Source organism: Rhinolophus sinicus, linkage group LG03 (genome assembly GCF_036562045.2).
Source record: "Rhinolophus sinicus isolate RSC01 linkage group LG03, ASM3656204v1, whole genome shotgun sequence".
Taxonomy (NCBI): Eukaryota; Metazoa; Chordata; class Mammalia; order Chiroptera; family Rhinolophidae; genus Rhinolophus; species Rhinolophus sinicus.
The window spans coordinates 140524468-140541654 of record NC_133753.1 but is presented as its reverse complement, the minus strand read 5'-3'; the positions used below and the strand labels follow the sequence as shown (position 1 = coordinate 140541654).

The 17187-nt window shown below is 34.1% G+C and overlaps 1 protein-coding gene across 2 annotated transcripts in view; it reads left to right on the top strand.

The window, feature by feature from the left end:
- POLR3G (RNA polymerase III subunit G) overlaps positions 1 to 14357 on the top strand; it is a 29014-nt gene extending 14657 nt beyond the window's left edge. Inside the window, exons 5-7 of one of the 2 annotated variants that reach the window (XM_019734246.2) lie at positions 3486 to 3565; positions 7467 to 7613; positions 12960 to 14357. In XM_019734246.2, the coding sequence (XP_019589805.1) occupies positions 3486 to 3565; positions 7467 to 7613; positions 12960 to 13046 (314 nt within the window). In that variant the 3' untranslated portion in view covers positions 13047 to 14357. Of the gene's footprint in view, positions 1 to 3482; positions 3566 to 7466; positions 7614 to 12959 lie in introns of both variants that reach the window. The other variant, XM_019734243.2, reaches the window with a different exon arrangement.
- The last annotated feature ends 2830 nt before the right edge of the window (positions 14358 to 17187 follow it).

Here is a 17187-nt window from a genome sequence, read left to right as displayed (position 1 = left end):
AATGGTATTATGATTTTTTTTTATTTTGAATTCCAGTTGTTCATTGTTGGTATGTAGGAAAGCAATTGACTTTTGTGTATTAACCTTGTAGCCTGTAATCCTGCTACAATTGCTATTAGTTCCAGGAGGTTTTGGTTGATTCTTTAAGAATTTTCTACATAGATGATCATGTGATCTGTGAACAAAAACAGTTTTATTCCTTCCTTCCCAATCGCTATACCTAGTATATCCTTTTCTTATTGCTTTAGTTAGTACTTCCAGTACACTGTTGAAGAGCAGTGGTGAGAGGGAACTCTCTTGCATTATTACAGTTCTTAGTGGGAAAGTGTCAAATATTTCACCATTAGGTGTGATATTGAGGTTTTCACCATTAAGTATGATGTAGCTATATATTTTTTGTAGATATTCTTTATAAAGTTGAGGAAACTTACTGCAATCCTTGCTTACTAAGAGTTTGATTTTGTCAGATGCCTTTTCTGTATCTATTGATATGATCATGTAATTTTTCTTTGTTAGCCTGTTAATGTGATGGGTTATATTAATTGTTTTTGGAATGTTGAACCAGTCTTACATACCTGGGATCAATCCCACTTGGTCGTGGTGTATAATTCTTTCTGTATATTCTTGGATTGGATTTGAGAATGTTTTGTTGAGGATTTTTGCATCTATATTCATGAGATAGATCCGTCTTTAGTTTTCTTTCTTGTAATATTTGTCTGTTTTTGGTATTAGGGTAATGCTGGCCTCATAGAATGAGTTAGGAAGTATTATTTCTGCTTCTGTCTTCTAAAAAAGAACTGTCTCTTCTTTTCAACAACTTTATTGAGGTATAGTTGACTTACAATAAAATGCACATATTTGGAATAAACGATTTGTAAGTTTAGACATATATATACGTATATATATGAAATATATTTCATTGTATTTCAAACCATCAGTATATATAAGAATATTTAGCCTGATTGAGTACAGAATATTATATGTTGAGATATGATAGTTTATCAGTTGTCTTTTTTTTTTTTTTTTTTAAAGATTTTATTGGGGAAGGGGAACAGGATTTTATTGGGGAACAATGGTCAAATTGTTGTCCTTTCAATCTTAGTTGTGGAGGGTTCTGTTCAGCTTCAAGTTGTTGTTCTTGCAGTCTTAGTTGTGGAGGGCACAGCTCAGCTCCAGGTCCAGTTGCCGTTGCTAGTTGCAGGGGGCACAGCCCACCATCCCTTGCGGGAGTCAAACCGGCAACCTTGTGGTTGAGAGGACAGGCTCCAACCAACTGAGCCATCCGGGAGGCAGCTCAGCTCAAGGTGCCGTGTTCAATCTTAGTTGCAGGGGGCAGAGCCCACCATCCCTTTCGGGACTCGAGGAATTGAACTGGCAACCTTGTGGTTGAGAGCCCACTGGCCCATGTGGGGATCGAACCGGCAGCCTTCGGAGTTAGGAGCACGGAGCTCTAACCGCCTGAGCCACCGGGCCGGCCCTATCAGTTGTCTTTTATACCCTTTGCTTTCATTGGGCAAATATATTATTTTCACAATATGTGAACGTGCATGAATTGTACTGGTCATGTCCTAGTGCTTCACAATTTGTAGCTGACTTTAAAGAGCTGAAAAGAGTGTATCTGATTTGGATAAATTAATGTTGTCAAATACATTCCACCGACTGCTCATCTCTGCAACTTCATATACACATTGATCATTAGTAAAAGCCTCCAGTGTGCCAGGATGTCCATTTGTTAAAAAGGAAACAACAAAACTTTCTTTTTCCATTCTGCATTAATGTATTTTTTTGCTTATTGTATAATTTTTGTATTTTGTTCCAGATAAGCTTTTACTATCCTTTTTATAAAAATCATCTCCACTGATTTACATGAAAATAAACATTACCAAAAGAGTCAAAGGCTGAAAAGTTTATTTTTTGAAGAACCACCACCTGGAAAGTGTTAAAAGAAACAAAAATTCAAATATATGCATATATTAGGCCAAAGATGGAAAAATAATTCATGTTACTGTTTTGGGATTAAAATAGTCTTTTAACAAATTTTGGTAATTTGACACTTCTCCCCCAATTATTCATATAAGGATTAGGCATTATATAAAGCCGGAATGATAAGTAGCAAAGGATGCTAGTGGACTTGAATATGCAACTTACTTTCTTGGATAAGAGATTAGTAAATTTTAATATATTTATTTACCTGACTGTGTTCTAAAATATCCATTTAACAGACTTATGTGTTTTAAAATTAAATAATTTGGTAAAAGATCCTTAGAGAAAAAGAGTTAATGGTGTGAGTAAATTACATTCTTAGCTAATGTTATCTGGCATCAATATTATAAAATATATTGAGATCTTCTTAATTTATGATAGTATAGTATTTTATGTGCTATAGTTCAAATTAAACAGTCTTTGCCCTCAAGGGAGACAGAGAAAGTTACCCATCATTAAACCTAACCATTAGTTTTGTTTGAGCAAAACCTCACTAATATATGTTTGGGAGTTCTGAGCTTAGTGATTTCCCAAAGGGCAATTTGGAATAACACAATAAATTATAATTCCATTAGTTATAGGTCATCCACCACAATCTAAAAATGTCTTCTGTAGCTTAAATGTTAATCTTTAATAAAATTACATCTTTCATCTTTCTGAGCCATGTTTTCGTCTGTTACCAAATAATTTTTATGTATTTAGTTTGATATGGGGAAAGAACTATAATACTTTTTTTTTTATCATGATGGGACAATTTTGTAGCATATCATTATGCTTTTGGTAACTGATTGGCAGGATCTATATGAAATAATTTTCTAGTCCCTACGGTTTCAGAAAAGCTTCAAAATGCCATATTTTTAATATGGCTTAAAAAAGTACCCAAAGGCCAGTAAAACATTTTATTTATTATATTGCTTTGAGTTTTCAGATTCATATATTGGGTGTGTTCAGTTTAACCATTTTAATCTTCATTTCAAATATTGCGGTACATGTAATATACTTCTTTCTCATCTTTTTAACCTTTGGCAAATGCATAGTCATTTTGCACTTGTTTTTCATTTTCCACACCTGGTAAAATTTCCCTGGTTAAAATATACTGATCAGTGAATAGGAAGCTAGTGCCAGTGATCCTTTGTGAGAGCTTTTCACTGGTCCTGTAGTGATTCTACCAGAGGTAACCATTTTGGCCATTACAGATTTTTTAACCATTAATTGCCAATACAGATTTTCAGTACTCTAAAAAGATAATCTGGTTGCAGCCTTTAAAAATATTCTATTAAGTGATTATCAGTTATTCCTCATTATTGAAAATTGATGAGATGTGCTGATTTATTTTGCTTATTCTTTGAGAAAATTAAGTCACTCTGCAAATTATGTGATTGCCTGGTATGACATATCACTCTGCTTGATAGCATATTAAAAGACAAAAAAATATAATGCACAGTTGTATTATAGCACAGCTGTTATAGAAGAATGTGTTCACAGTGGTTTTACTTCAGCAGGCCCAAAATCCAAAAAGGCAAAAGATACCGGCAAAGGCACTTCATTCACTAATACTGCCGATGTATTGAAAAAGATCGAGGTAAGGTTTTCTTCTTACTATAAGAGCAAACTGAAAATATGTCATACCTCCTTTTGTCATCGTCAGCCTTTCCACCTCCTCTCTTTTTAATAACATGGATTTGGCAGAACCAAACCCAGCACACAGCACACAGGAAAGGTTTGAACATTTTTGGCTGGGAGACATGGAGGTTCCATCCTGTCCTTCTCTACCACTCACCTGTCAACTTGCCTCACCTTCTATCACCTGTGTCCTTTTCCACTCTCTCTCTGTTTTCCCCTTGCATTGGAGTTATGTGTAGGAAAGAAACATGAAAGAGTTACATACCTAAAATGTATGTCTTCTAAAGTTTTTCTCCTATTGTTGTATATGGACCTTTTTAATGCTTTTTATTTTTCTGTCTCATGATAAGTGCAGAAGATTCTATTGAGGGAAAACTATCTCTTATGGAACTCATTTTTATATCTTCTTATTTTTAATATTTTAAACACAAAAAGATGTAAAATTCAAGACATTAATAAATTGAAAATGTGCCTTCCCATCCTGGTCACTAGCCATCTACTTCCCTTCCTGTAGACAACCAACGTTACCAGTTTCTTATATATGCTTCCAGAAATATTTTATGCATAGCAAATACAGATTTTTTTTCCTTTTTGTTTAAATGACAAAAGTGGCATATATACTCTTTTGCATTTTTATTTTGTCACTTAAAATATTTTGGAAATGGTTCGATGTCAGTCTGTGTAGATAGAATTGCCTCGTTCTTTTTTTTGGCTGCACTATAATAATGAACCGTAATTTAATTTGATCAATACCCTACTGGACATTATATTTCATCTAGTGTTTCACTATTATAAAAAATGCTGCAATGATTTCATGTTAAGTATGCCATTTCACACGTGTAGCGTAGATCTCTAAGATTTCTAGAAGTGGATTTATGGGACAGTCGTTATATGTATTGTATAATATGGATAAATATTAACAGATCACTCTCCATGGAGGGTATACCAATTTATTCCTACAGTCAATGCAGGTAGCAGGTATTGCATTGATGGTGATGATGATGATAATGATAGCAGCTAGCACTTATTGAGAACTTATTATTTACCAGGTTCTTTGATGAACCTTTTACATTCATTTTGTACTTAAGACTTCAGTACAACAAAGAGAGATGGGTATAATTATTCCTTATTTACAGATGAGGAAATCAAGGCTTTAAGACTCTTACTTGCCTGGCCAATTTGGCACAGTTACGTGGTAACAGAAACTCATATTTTTGTTATTCTGTTTTTTGACCAGTACTTGAACTGGCCGTAACAAGTCTAAAAATAAAGCCAACAGAATTGTTGAAGGAATAGTGTTAACTGTCAGGTTTAACTGGTGGAATGATGGATAGGCTTGTAGACCTCGCCAATTTGTATTGATTGATCACAGATCCTGACTGTTCTTAAAGCTTCCTGGAAAGAAGTTGCTAAGATGACATGTGCCATAAGGAAGATTGATCTGGACCTCTGAATGTGGTTTCTCATCAGAACAAAATGTGTTTCTTTATTCCCTACATATAAACACCTTTTTCAGCATAAACATCGTTAAAACTGGAGTTTTAAATCTAGAAATCTCAATGAGTTAGCAGTTTAAATAGAGCAAAATAGCTTCCAGATGACTGTTATTGTTCATTTATTCAGCAAAAGCAGTTGCAAGTTTTATTATAAAACTGTGGATGGAGAGGGAGTGACATACACTCAAATCTCACAATTAATGTGTGAATAACCAGATAGCAGTGAACTAATATATGAGCTTTCTGTTTCTATGTGACATACAAAAGGCTCTCTCTGTAATAGGGTGACCGTATAGTATTTAAACTAGAAGGACTGCTCTTTGTCCATAAACTGACTGTTTTTAAAGTATTTTCTTATTATATTATTCACATTATTCTTAAAACAAATATATAAAGTTAGTATGGGTAAATAGTTACATCTTACAGAAAATAAAATGGAGACTACTAAGTAGGTGAACCAAAACTAGTAGCTTAACACAAAAGGAATGAAGTAATGAGACAGTGCATGTGGCTTTGACATCATTTTTTTTAATTCTATAAAACTGCTATTTGTTAACCGATGAGGTATTTTATGCGTTTGATTTAGGTTTACGTGGCAGAAATAAACTTGAGGTTATTTATTTAGTAGTATTTGAGGTGAGAATAATGGAAATGAAAACTCCCTAGTCCCTGTGTAGCATGGAGTGAATTCTGTAATATTTTAAAAATATTTTAACATAGCTGGTTGAAATAATTCCATTGCTAATTATGAAATAATAACTAAGAGCATGAATTTTCAGATAACAGACTATACCTTGCACAGAGTTGAATAAATACAGCAGTATAGTTCCCTTTTAACTACCCAAACTTATGACCTTTTTACTATGATTTGATTGAAATAGAAAATAAAAAAGATCTATATATTAATTAGCATTTATATCATTGTGTATATTTGTGTGTGTGTATGTGTGTTTATAACACTTCAAAAGATCTATAAATACTGTTTGTTTACTTGTAGTTTTCCAAAGGGATTACCAGTTGGAAAAATTGCATACATTATATTTTAAATATAGTAATACTCATATAAGGCAACTTGGGGTCAGTATGAAGATAATTATCTTGGTCTTATTTGTTCTGCCTGAGTAGGGTGAGGTGGTGACAGGAAAAGCGGCATTTGAATTTTGATTAGAAACTGAATTTATCTGATAAAGTCTTTTTATTACTTTTGATTTCCTTAAATTCAAATTTGAATGTAATTAAAGGAATTTTTAAAATTAAATGTTTAAGAACCAATAAAGTAATACTAAGTTGTAGTCATTCCAAATACAAAATGTGTTTTATCTCTATATGTAATCTACAAAGCAAAAATCTTATAATAGGATGGAGTATTTGCAGATTTATGAATTAGTGTTTTTATTACTATTTAAAGATATTCACATCTTAGCAAAAGTGCTCTTATGCCTTAATTATGAATATTAATGTGTGAAAATTTTGCTGTACCCACTTCCTAGAAAACTTGTGAAATTCTATCACCTATGCAAATTAAGCATAGAACAATTTAGTGAACAAATAGTGACAGTAATGAAAACAGGTCACTTTTTATCAAATGAAAATGTTATTGATAGTCATAATAGGAATGTGAAGATGTATTAAAGTTAAATCTGTGTTATGAGGAGGTAACATAGTGAATTTAACAGGGTAAATAAGCAGGACTATCAGGCAATCAAAGCTTTTCTAACTCTGCATCTCTCCTTTGCCTCCTTTCATAGATTATTAATAAGTGCTAATGCTGACTGTGATTTGAGTTTCAATCTTTCTTTTTTCTCAGCCTGCCTGATATATTGACATGCAGGATTCCTGGAAATGGGAAGTAAATAATGAGAAAGAAAAGAAACAAGGACAGGATAATCAGCAAGTAGGATAATTCACCCCAATATGACTTGATACTGTTTAAATAATTCTACTTACAAAATAAAACATAGACATTTTGAAGTAGTACCATTACATTATCTTTTCTCCTTTTATGTTTAGGAGGAAAACAAAATAACATAATGAAAGTTCTTCTCCATAAACTGAATCAGTTCAATATTTTAGAAGGAGGTAGGATAGAAATCATAAAAATAAAGCACTCTGCATTAGAGCTGATACCCCAGCATTACCTGAGACCCAATTATGAAGTAGCAAAATCAAATAAAATAAGTGTCATGATAGGACAGTGAATTTCTCCTTTCTTGAGTTAGCTCAGAATTTCTTATGTGATGGTCTGCACGTGTTGGTCAGGGAAGATTAGAATAAGGTGATAGGTTACTATGTTCTCTTGAGGCTGAGCAGCGAAGACAAAGTCTAGTGATTTCCATATTAGTTAATGAAACTCATTTATACCAGGAATTGGAAAAGAAAAGCGATGGTGAAAAATCAGATGAGGAAAATGAAGAGAAAGAAGGAAGCAAAGAGAAAAGTAAAGAAGGTGATGATGATGAGGAAGATGGTGCTGCAGAGGAAGAGGAATATGATGAAGAAGAGCAAGAAGAGGTAACGGTCTATTTTGGAAGGGTAACGAAGTTACTAAGCTTAAGGATTATCTAATAAGGAATCAGATATTTGGTATAGATGAAAATGAATAAACAAACAAAAAGCAACTTACTGGGAACTAGGGGCATGTTATTATCACTGGCATCAATTCCTCTGTATCAAGAGAATTATTATAGCATTGAAGTTATTATAGCATTGAGTGCAGAGTATAGAATTATTACAGCCTTGAATACAGGAAGGAAAAGTAACTTGATAGGCAACTAGGCAACTTTGTAAGGGGAAGTCCACACGTTAAGGAAATTGATCATAAAAATTAAGATTTATGGACATAAAATTTTAAGTCAGCAATTAAGGGCTAGGTCTGAGGGGGATCCCTGCAACACATCGTGTTTCAAATCCTGACGTGTATGTGGACACCAGAACATTTATAGTCCAACCTCAAGTGTCTGACTGATCAGGACTCAGTGTTTTCGATTTTGGATTTCCAACTTTTAGAAATGGTGCGTTTCAAAATAAGCTGGAGTCGATCAAGATATTTTTGAGCACAGTAACTTTGTTGGTCACGTCCTTTGGGGCTTGATAGACACCTTGTGCAGTAACCCTCGGCTGAGAGTTTGTTCTCCATTCCAGTGACCTTTGTCTTCACTCCATTTCAGCTTCTCACACCACACTCGGGATCTTTCTTCACCTGAACTGCTCCAACTATGACACCTTTATTATGTGCTTTAATTATTTTGCATTAAGTTTCAGATTCTTTTGCAATTTATATTGGTGTAAAGGGATAGGGATCCATTTTTATCTGTTTCCAAATGGCCAGCCAGCTGCCATCCCCATTTATTAAATAATTGGCTTTCTGCACAGATTTGAAATTCTTTTTTATCAACTGTTAAGATTCCCACATCTACTTAGATGTATTTCTGGACTCTGAGCCGTTGGTCTATTTCTGAACCATCACTAAGCTGTTCTAATGAAGCTTCTGATTATTTGTTAATAATTTTAGGGCATATTGCCCTTCTTTTTCAGGATTTTCCTGAGTATTCTTTGTTTATTCTTCCAAATAAATTTTAACTCTAAACCTTTTAAATTAAACATATCACATTTGTCTCCAGTTTTCTTTTCCAGATTGTTCACTTGTTTTATTCCTGTACTTGACGTGATAGAGACAACCAGACCCTTTGATCCTCTATTTCTACTTACTGGTTCCTTGTCTTAATTTCCTTCCCTAGGAGCCCATCCATACCTTGCTCACCCTTCAGCATCTTTCTTGACATTGCCCTCGTCCGTTGCTCTCCCAGCACTACTCTAGACCAAGTCAACCTTTGATTAGTCCCTCTTTGCCCCTCCAAATCTGCCTATTGAGCTTTTCTGAGGAATCACAAAAACTGATGCCACTAAAAAAACGTAAGTCCCATTTTGCTGGCTCACACGTTTTCTGGTGTTTGTTGTTTTTTTTTTAATCAAGTTAGTTCTCCATAGCAAGTATTTCTGGTTATCTTCTTTCTTTTTAATCCCTCTCCTCGACTACCTAGCCTTTCACTTTTAGTGGATAATAGCACCTTCATCTACAAAATAGAGCCCTCAAGAGAAAACTCCCTTAATTTCATGTCCTCTGCCTTCAAACTAAATGTCTTCCCTTCTCTTCTTTTTTATCAGTGGAAGAAATGTCCTTCATCCTATTTGAGACTCACTGTCCTGCCCTTTTGGGGGACCATAATCCTCATATTATTTCCCTTTACAAATTTTCAACCTCTTTTTCTACCCATCTCATCCGTTTATGCATTAAAACATGTTCATCTCCCACTGTAAAATCCGTTCTCCGTATTTCTTCTCCACTCTCCTACTGTCTCTTAGAGAGATCACTAGCTGTCATCATTTGCTCACTTCTCCCTGTTCCCCTTTTTTAGCTCTTTTTAATCTGATTTCTACCTATATGTTATTAAAATTATTGCCACCAAATTCACCAGCGGATAAATTTTAGTCCTTATTTCACTTGGCTTTTGTGCAACACATCATTGCTCACAACTTCATTATTAAAATGTTTCCTTTATTTAAATTAACAATTTAAGGCTATTATAGGCATCTACTATATTCCAGGCGTTGTGCTGGGTGCCAATACATAGACAGACATGCTTGCTTCCCTTGGTTTTTGTGACACTTCTTGTTTTTCTTCTACTTACGGTATCTTTTTGTGATCTATTTTGAGTTCTTTCTGGTCTTTAAATATCAGTATTCTTCAGAGTTCTTCCCTTGGTCTTCTTTTTGTCTCTAATCTCCCTTAGAGATTGAATCCTTATCCAAAGTTTTAGTTACCCTATAATACCTATGACTGTAATGCTCAATTCTTTTTCATTCACCCGGGAGTGATTGTATACTAAGTGTATGCTTGGAAGTATACAAGGCAAGGAGAATATCAAGATACAGTTCCCCTCAAGGACTTGGGTCTAGTGGGAGGCAGATGAGAATGGAGACAGTTATGATACAGTGAATAATGCTATGATGTAATAGTACAGGATGCTATAGGAGCATGTAAGAGGGGCACCAAACTCCATTTTAGGGATGTCAAAGGAAATATCTCAAAGAAGACAATTTATGAGATCTGAAGAGTTAATCAGACCAAGATGAGAAATGGAGTGGAGGAGACTTGCAGATGGAGGGAAAAACATGGAGAAGGCTTAGTGGTGATGAGAATGTGGCATAAGAATACAGTTGACCAGGTAAGTCAATATGGCTGGACTAGAGAGTGTAAGTAGGGTACGTGGAGAGATGAAGCTGAAGAGACACGTGAAAGGTCTTGCTTGAATACCAAACTGAGTGAGAAATGTGGCTTTATCCTAAGTGCTGTGGGGAGCCATTGAAGAGTTTTAAGTGGTGGAATAGTATGATCATATTTGTATTTTAGAAAGGTCATTTGCTTGGATTGGAAGGAACCAGGGTTGGATCATGTTTGAAAGCTTGTTGCTGTAAACCAATGATTCTCAATTGGTGATTTTGCCCTCCAAAGGATATTTGGTAATGTCTGGAGCCATTTTTGGTTGTCACGATTGGCCTTGGGGATGGTGGCATGCTATTAGCTTCGAGTGTGTATTGGCCAGTATTCTAGACAATATTGGCTTTTGGAATGTTCTTTATAATCTGCTTGATTTGAGATGTGTTGAAATTAAGATCTCCCCTAACAAGAACAGCAAACATCAGGAAACAAACAACAATCCACTTTAATAGACATATATGTTCTGAGTGGGAGGCCGGATGAGGGATGGAAACAAGAGCTCTGTTAAAGCCTTTCTATTAAAGTTGCCCTCTTTGCTCTTTTTAGCAATTAATTAATTAATGAAAAATTCATGCTAATTACCTTACCTGATGTACTGAGGATTTCATAAGCATTTTGTATTGAAGAATAAAATGGAGCAGATTATCTGTGTAACACCTATATGTAATGTGGAGGAAATACAGACATTTTTCTTTTTTATTCAATCGTTTGAATATTGTAATTAAAGAAAAAGGCAAGGGCTCAAATGAAACCCAAGAACCATTTCAGCCATCAGTTTGAGCAAGTTCCCACTTTATACCTGTATCAACGTTACTAACATGATAAAATTACCTAATGTGAATCACTGAACATACTTGGAGGTGCTCGTGTCCAAAACACAAGTGGCATATGCTCAGTTTGGAACAGTAGAGCATCCCTTCCTTACTCATTTCCACTTTTGTGTACCAAATGGCTTGCTTATCTTTCCACACAAGTGTCCTTGCCAAGATCTCATTTACACAGTGGCCTCAACTGAACTCTCAACCATGCCATGCCTCCCGTGTACATTGGCCTCAGGCTTCAGCTGGTGTCCAGACATTGTTGGATTTCTTGGTACCAGAGAAGCCAGGCCAATTTCCTGGAAATGGTGAGGGTCTTAGCCGGATACAGAAACTTACTGTTTAGGGAAGACAAAGTAATGAAATAGTTATCTGAATAATATGTTACCTTTCTTGTGTTGTTTATATAAATTTATATATATAATTCCACCATGTATTAAATAAGCTGATATCCAGGAGACTTTCTTTTGGAAATAGCCTCTATTTGTTACTCTATCATAATTCCTGCTGTAGACAGTAGAGATGTGGAGGTTAACTTTTTATTGTGGCTAATTCAACCATGTACAAAAACCTAATGACTATTAAACACCCATAGACTAATCACCTGGCTTTAACAATGATCAATCCATAGCCAATCTTTTAATCACTCATTCATCCACCCAATCCACTCCTTTCCCCCAACTTCCTTGGATTATTGTAAAGCAAAGCCTAAGCATTGTGTCATTTCATCCATAACTATTTGAGTACGTACTCAAAAATGAGGACTCTTTAACAACATGACAATATCATTACTACACTTAGCACAATGGAATATATTCCTTAATATAATCAAATATTAAGCCAGTAATCAAATTTTTTCAATTGTTTCAAAAAAATTTTGTTCTAATCAGAATCTAAATGCAGCCCATACACTCCAGTTAGTTAATAATGCTCTTAAATTTATTTTAATCAATATCTGAATTGATTCAATATTTGAATTTTTGATAGAAAGCACACTTATATGGATAATAGTCTTACTTTACCATAAGAATTAGAATATTCCCGGGGGTTTAACCCCTCAACCTAAAGGAAATTGAGAGGCTTTGGATGGGATATAGCATACTCTAGGTTTGATTTGGTATCTTGAGGCCTTTTTTTTTATAAGAAGCAAACATCCCTTTGCTTATGCTCATTGTGCATTGTGACTGAAAACCTTAGTTCTGGTGTAGTCTAATGTTAATGTAAATCGGCTTTGTTTCTCGAGTGTCTGTTCATTTATTTGGAGTAAGTATTCAGTAGTTTAGCTAAACCATGTATCATCCCACTAAGATGTAATGAATTAGATGTATCATGGGTAATAGGCATCCCTTTGTGTTCTCTTAGCTACCATGTTTCCCTGAAAATAAGACCTAACCGGAAAATAAGCCCTAGCATGATTTTTCAGGATGACATCCCCTGAATATAAGCCCTAATGCGTCTTTTGGAGCAAACCTTAATATAAGACCTGGTCTTATTTTCAGGGAAACACGGTAGTTGGTGACTAAGAATAGGAGGAAGTGGTACTCTTGGGGAAAAAAGCAGTATATGTAGATAGATGTGAGTGAAAGCTAATGTGTTTTCTAAGCATATGACATAACAGACTTCTTTTAAACCTGGTGTATTTTATTACCTAAGTTTGGTAGTTATAAACTTAAAGAGACAACCTACGTTGTTCCTTAATAATCATGTTACTACTCATTCATTTTGATGTTTACTGAGGGTTGTATCATTCATTTCACTTAGGAAAATGACTACATTAATTCATACTTTGAGGATGGAGATGATTTTGGTGCAGACAGTGACGATAACATGGATGAAGCAACTTACTAGCTATGACATTTCTCAAAAACTGTTTTTATGATACAGCTTTGGAACATTTGGACAGACTTCTTTCCTATTTCTGATAAGGAATGAGTAAGTATTTTATTTTTGTTCCTGTTTTGTTGGACAAACATTTGTTACCAAAATATTCAGAACCACTTTGAGTTTACATACCAGTTATCTTACCAATTAGTCTCTGACATTCTGACATTCTTTCTCAGTACCTGTTATCTCTCTTAAGTATTCAAGCAAATTTTGTGGGTTTTTTGGTATTATTTAGATTAGAATGTGCCTAAAGGGTTTTTGCATCTTTTAATCTATGTATTCATCCTTGGACACATTATTGTTTAATTGCTGATCTTTTGTAAAAAACTATCACTGGTCATCATAATGGATTTCTGTAATCTGAAAGCTAATTTAATACTGCACATACAGCACTTTAAAAACAAAGAAACTTGAAAATAATTTTACTTTTTAACTTTTACATGGTATGTTCTGTGCTACTACATTATGACTACATAAACCTACCTGAGCTCTTACAAGCACATATGAGATTAGAAGTTTTGTGATTGAAAACACACACAGGGAAAGATGCCAATTAGATCTATGTAAATTTCACAGCTAGCAACTCAGCCAGTGCAAAAACCTGAGATGCATATTAAAAAGACTTGAATTTGGGGATAACTTCATACCATCCAATATATGAGTTAATCATCATTCCACCATAGTAAGTTTGGTATCTTCAAATCGTTGGGCTTATGAAAAATTAGACTGAGATATCTGATTTAAATTTGTACTTTACAAAAGGTGGAGTAAGTTCTAGTTATGTAAATCTCACTGCAGAATACATATGTGAAATCTGTAAGGTGTAATGGCCTCTATTATACCGTGTTTCCCCAAAAATAAGACCTAGCCGGACAAGTATATGTAATGCGTCTTTTGGAGCAAAAATTAATGTAAGACCCAGTCTTCAGATCTTATATATAATCTAAGACCGGGTCATATATTAATTTTTGCTCCAAAAGACGCATTAGAGCTGCTTGTCCGGCTAGGTCTTATTTTCGGGGAAACACAGTATTTCAAAGACTCATAGCTATCCAGCTGATTTATGTAACAGTGCAGAATTAAACTCAGGTCATTTTGAAATTAAGATGAATCTTTTCTGTTTTAATTAAAAACTAGCTTCTCTGACTCTTTATATTTAGGAGTTGGGGATTACCTAAAAACCTTAGCCTCTAAAAACTCACAAATGCCAAAGATTTTTGAAGGGAATTCATATTATATATTTCAAAAAATTATTTATTAAAAGAAATAAATTTATTTTTCCCTTTTGGGAAGATATCACTCATTACCCTCTATCCAAAGAACCAGAACCCCAGATTCTATTTCTGCCTTTACTGTTAAACTCAACCTTGATATTGAGCTTGGTTAAGGTTTTTGTGCCTTAGTTTTTTCGTTTGTAAACAATTTCCTATAAAAATTGTTTAAACACCAACCAAAATTTACTACTGTATGTATTCATTCTCTTAGCAGATAGCAACGATCATACAATTTAAATTTGGTATTGCCCTCTAAAATCTAGCTTGTACAGTGATTGAAAACACTGTTTTGAGAAACAAACCTGTTTTCCTCACAAAATTATTGTATTCTGCTTTCCTATCTTGAGGGGGAATATTTATAGTCTTGTGTCATTTTATAACATGGCTTTCTCAGGAACAAAGATCATGTAAAATTGTAATACTTCCACAGATAATTCAAGATGGGTGGGCGGGCCATTATTAGTTCAGTGCTATGTTGATCATATGTGAATTATTTTTTGTTTAAAGGAGCTTATAAAAATTTTTAAAAAGATTCAAAATGGAAAACATGAATAGGTCTACTTTAAAGCAGCATTCTACTATATCTAGAGTAGAAACCTCACTTAAAGTTTGGGTTGCAATGGGCAAATAAAGTCATTGAAGATGGTAATTAACATAGCTGTTTTATGCTCTCACTTCCTTACTTAGTACCTTAGCCAAATACCACTTATGGCTTATCTCTGTGGTTGTTTACTTGCCTTATTGTAAATCTGACAATTGTTTGAAAATGGCAAATACACCAAAGATACAGGTGGTTTTTTCCCTAGCTTTCAATCTGTCTCCACCATTTTAATCCTGCAAGATGGTAAGACAGCCCTTTGGGCAGGGATTTGCTCTGGGAAGCCTCCGCCATCTCCCTGAAGTGCATTGTCTTCCCCTGTGGACAGATCTCTACAAGTTTAAAGTAGAGAACAGGCAGAAAGTATTTGCAGGTTGCTTTTGCCAGCATGAATCTTGTTTTTGTGGTTTAAGATCTCAGAGACTGTGAAGTTTTAGTCCATGGGAAGGTAAACTTTAATGCACAGATAATCTTATATATAAAAAAGTATTTATTGGTGAAGTGTCTTTAAAATTGCTGTATAACATGCAAGACTGTTTTGTTGCCATAATGTTTATTTTTGTGTTTACACATTAAGTTCTTACACATTAAGTTTTAATGTTGTTTTATTTTGAACCTACTTAAATATATTAGAGAAAACTAATATGGATTTTACCTGGTAAAATAACTGTATACTAAGCAGCAGTGCTACTATCAAATACTCTTGAACCACCACCACCAACAAAACTCAAAGTGGTTCAAGTGATAAACTAAGAGATTTGGCAGAGGTAATATTAGTGGGGTCTCTAGTATCATGGACACTGGGTACTAGAGAATGCTAACACATTCATTGGATGTTAATCTTTCCTTCCCCACTACCTCAAAAATGTCAAGCTTTGCCTTACTATGTACGGTTAAAAGCTCCATAGTAAAAACTTTCTTCTTATACAAAAAAATTACATACAATTTTAAGATCAAGATGACTTTAAAAATGAAAAAAAAAAAATTACACTATTAAATTCCTCCATTAAATACAAGCTCCAAATAACTTTCTCGTTTTTTTTGCCACTGTATGTTAATTTTTGAAAATGAATATTCTTGAAGTAGATGTTTCATAAAATTTACATACAGAGTATATTGTTATGACTGATCCACAACTTGCCAAGTCAGGGACCTTGCCTTATGAGGTCTTCTTCTTCCCTGACATCCAAGATCCCCAGAGAACATTCAACTGAAATTTGTTTTCATTCCATTTCATCCTATAAATAATCCAGTGGATTTTGTTTCAATGTAACAAGGGGGGTGGCAACTTGATCTATCTTAACATTAATAGCTCTATTTCAAATAGTTTGAAAGAGGAGAAAAGGTGTGCTTTATTCAATTAAATTCACCAGCTTCCATTTTAGATTGAATAAAATAGAAACTTTATTATATTCTGAAGATCTTTTAAAATATGAAAAATAAGGGACAAAAACTTTTAAAAACCAGTTTTACAAGTGAACATGCTAACATAAAGTTCTACAATTCCATTCTGCATTTGTATAAAATACATTATAGAAAAGGTTTATAGTTTTTGCATGTAGAAAGAATTATATAATGCAGATATTTCTATGCTCTAACAGTGCAATATGCACATACTTGGAAAAAAAAAATACTGACTTCCTGAGCAACATTGTTGTAATTCAAAATACTGATTTCCATCATAATGCACAATTTAAATAAATATTTCTAAAAATTACACTTTCACCCTATAACACTGACTGGATCCTTGCTTCATATTGCTAAAATTCTAACTGTATCCTTCATATTCCCAAGTAGGTAATTTTAGAAGTAGATACTTTTTAAAAAGAACTAATTGCTAAGTAGTGGTTCATTTAAAAAACTCTTCAGGCCACTGAACAGCAAGTAGAGTCCAGAAAAAGAAAAGCTTTAAAAAACAAAAAGCCCTCTGGAGAAGTTAATTTAACATTGCAGTCTTCTAAATTCTTGTGGCCAGCAGACTCTATCATCAGTATATCTTAAATAACATCCATTAGTTCAAAACAACCTAAACCATTGTACCCAGACTTTAATAATAAAAAAAAAAAAGCCCTAAAAATAGCTGATTTTTCTTCACAACTCCAATTTTTTAAGTGAACCAAATATAATGACTCAGTTCTGTTACTTTTACGTATACTATACATATATATCCTTTAACATGAAGCCTCAGAGTAATTTCAAATTAAGTGTTTCAATACAATTAATGTCCACAATG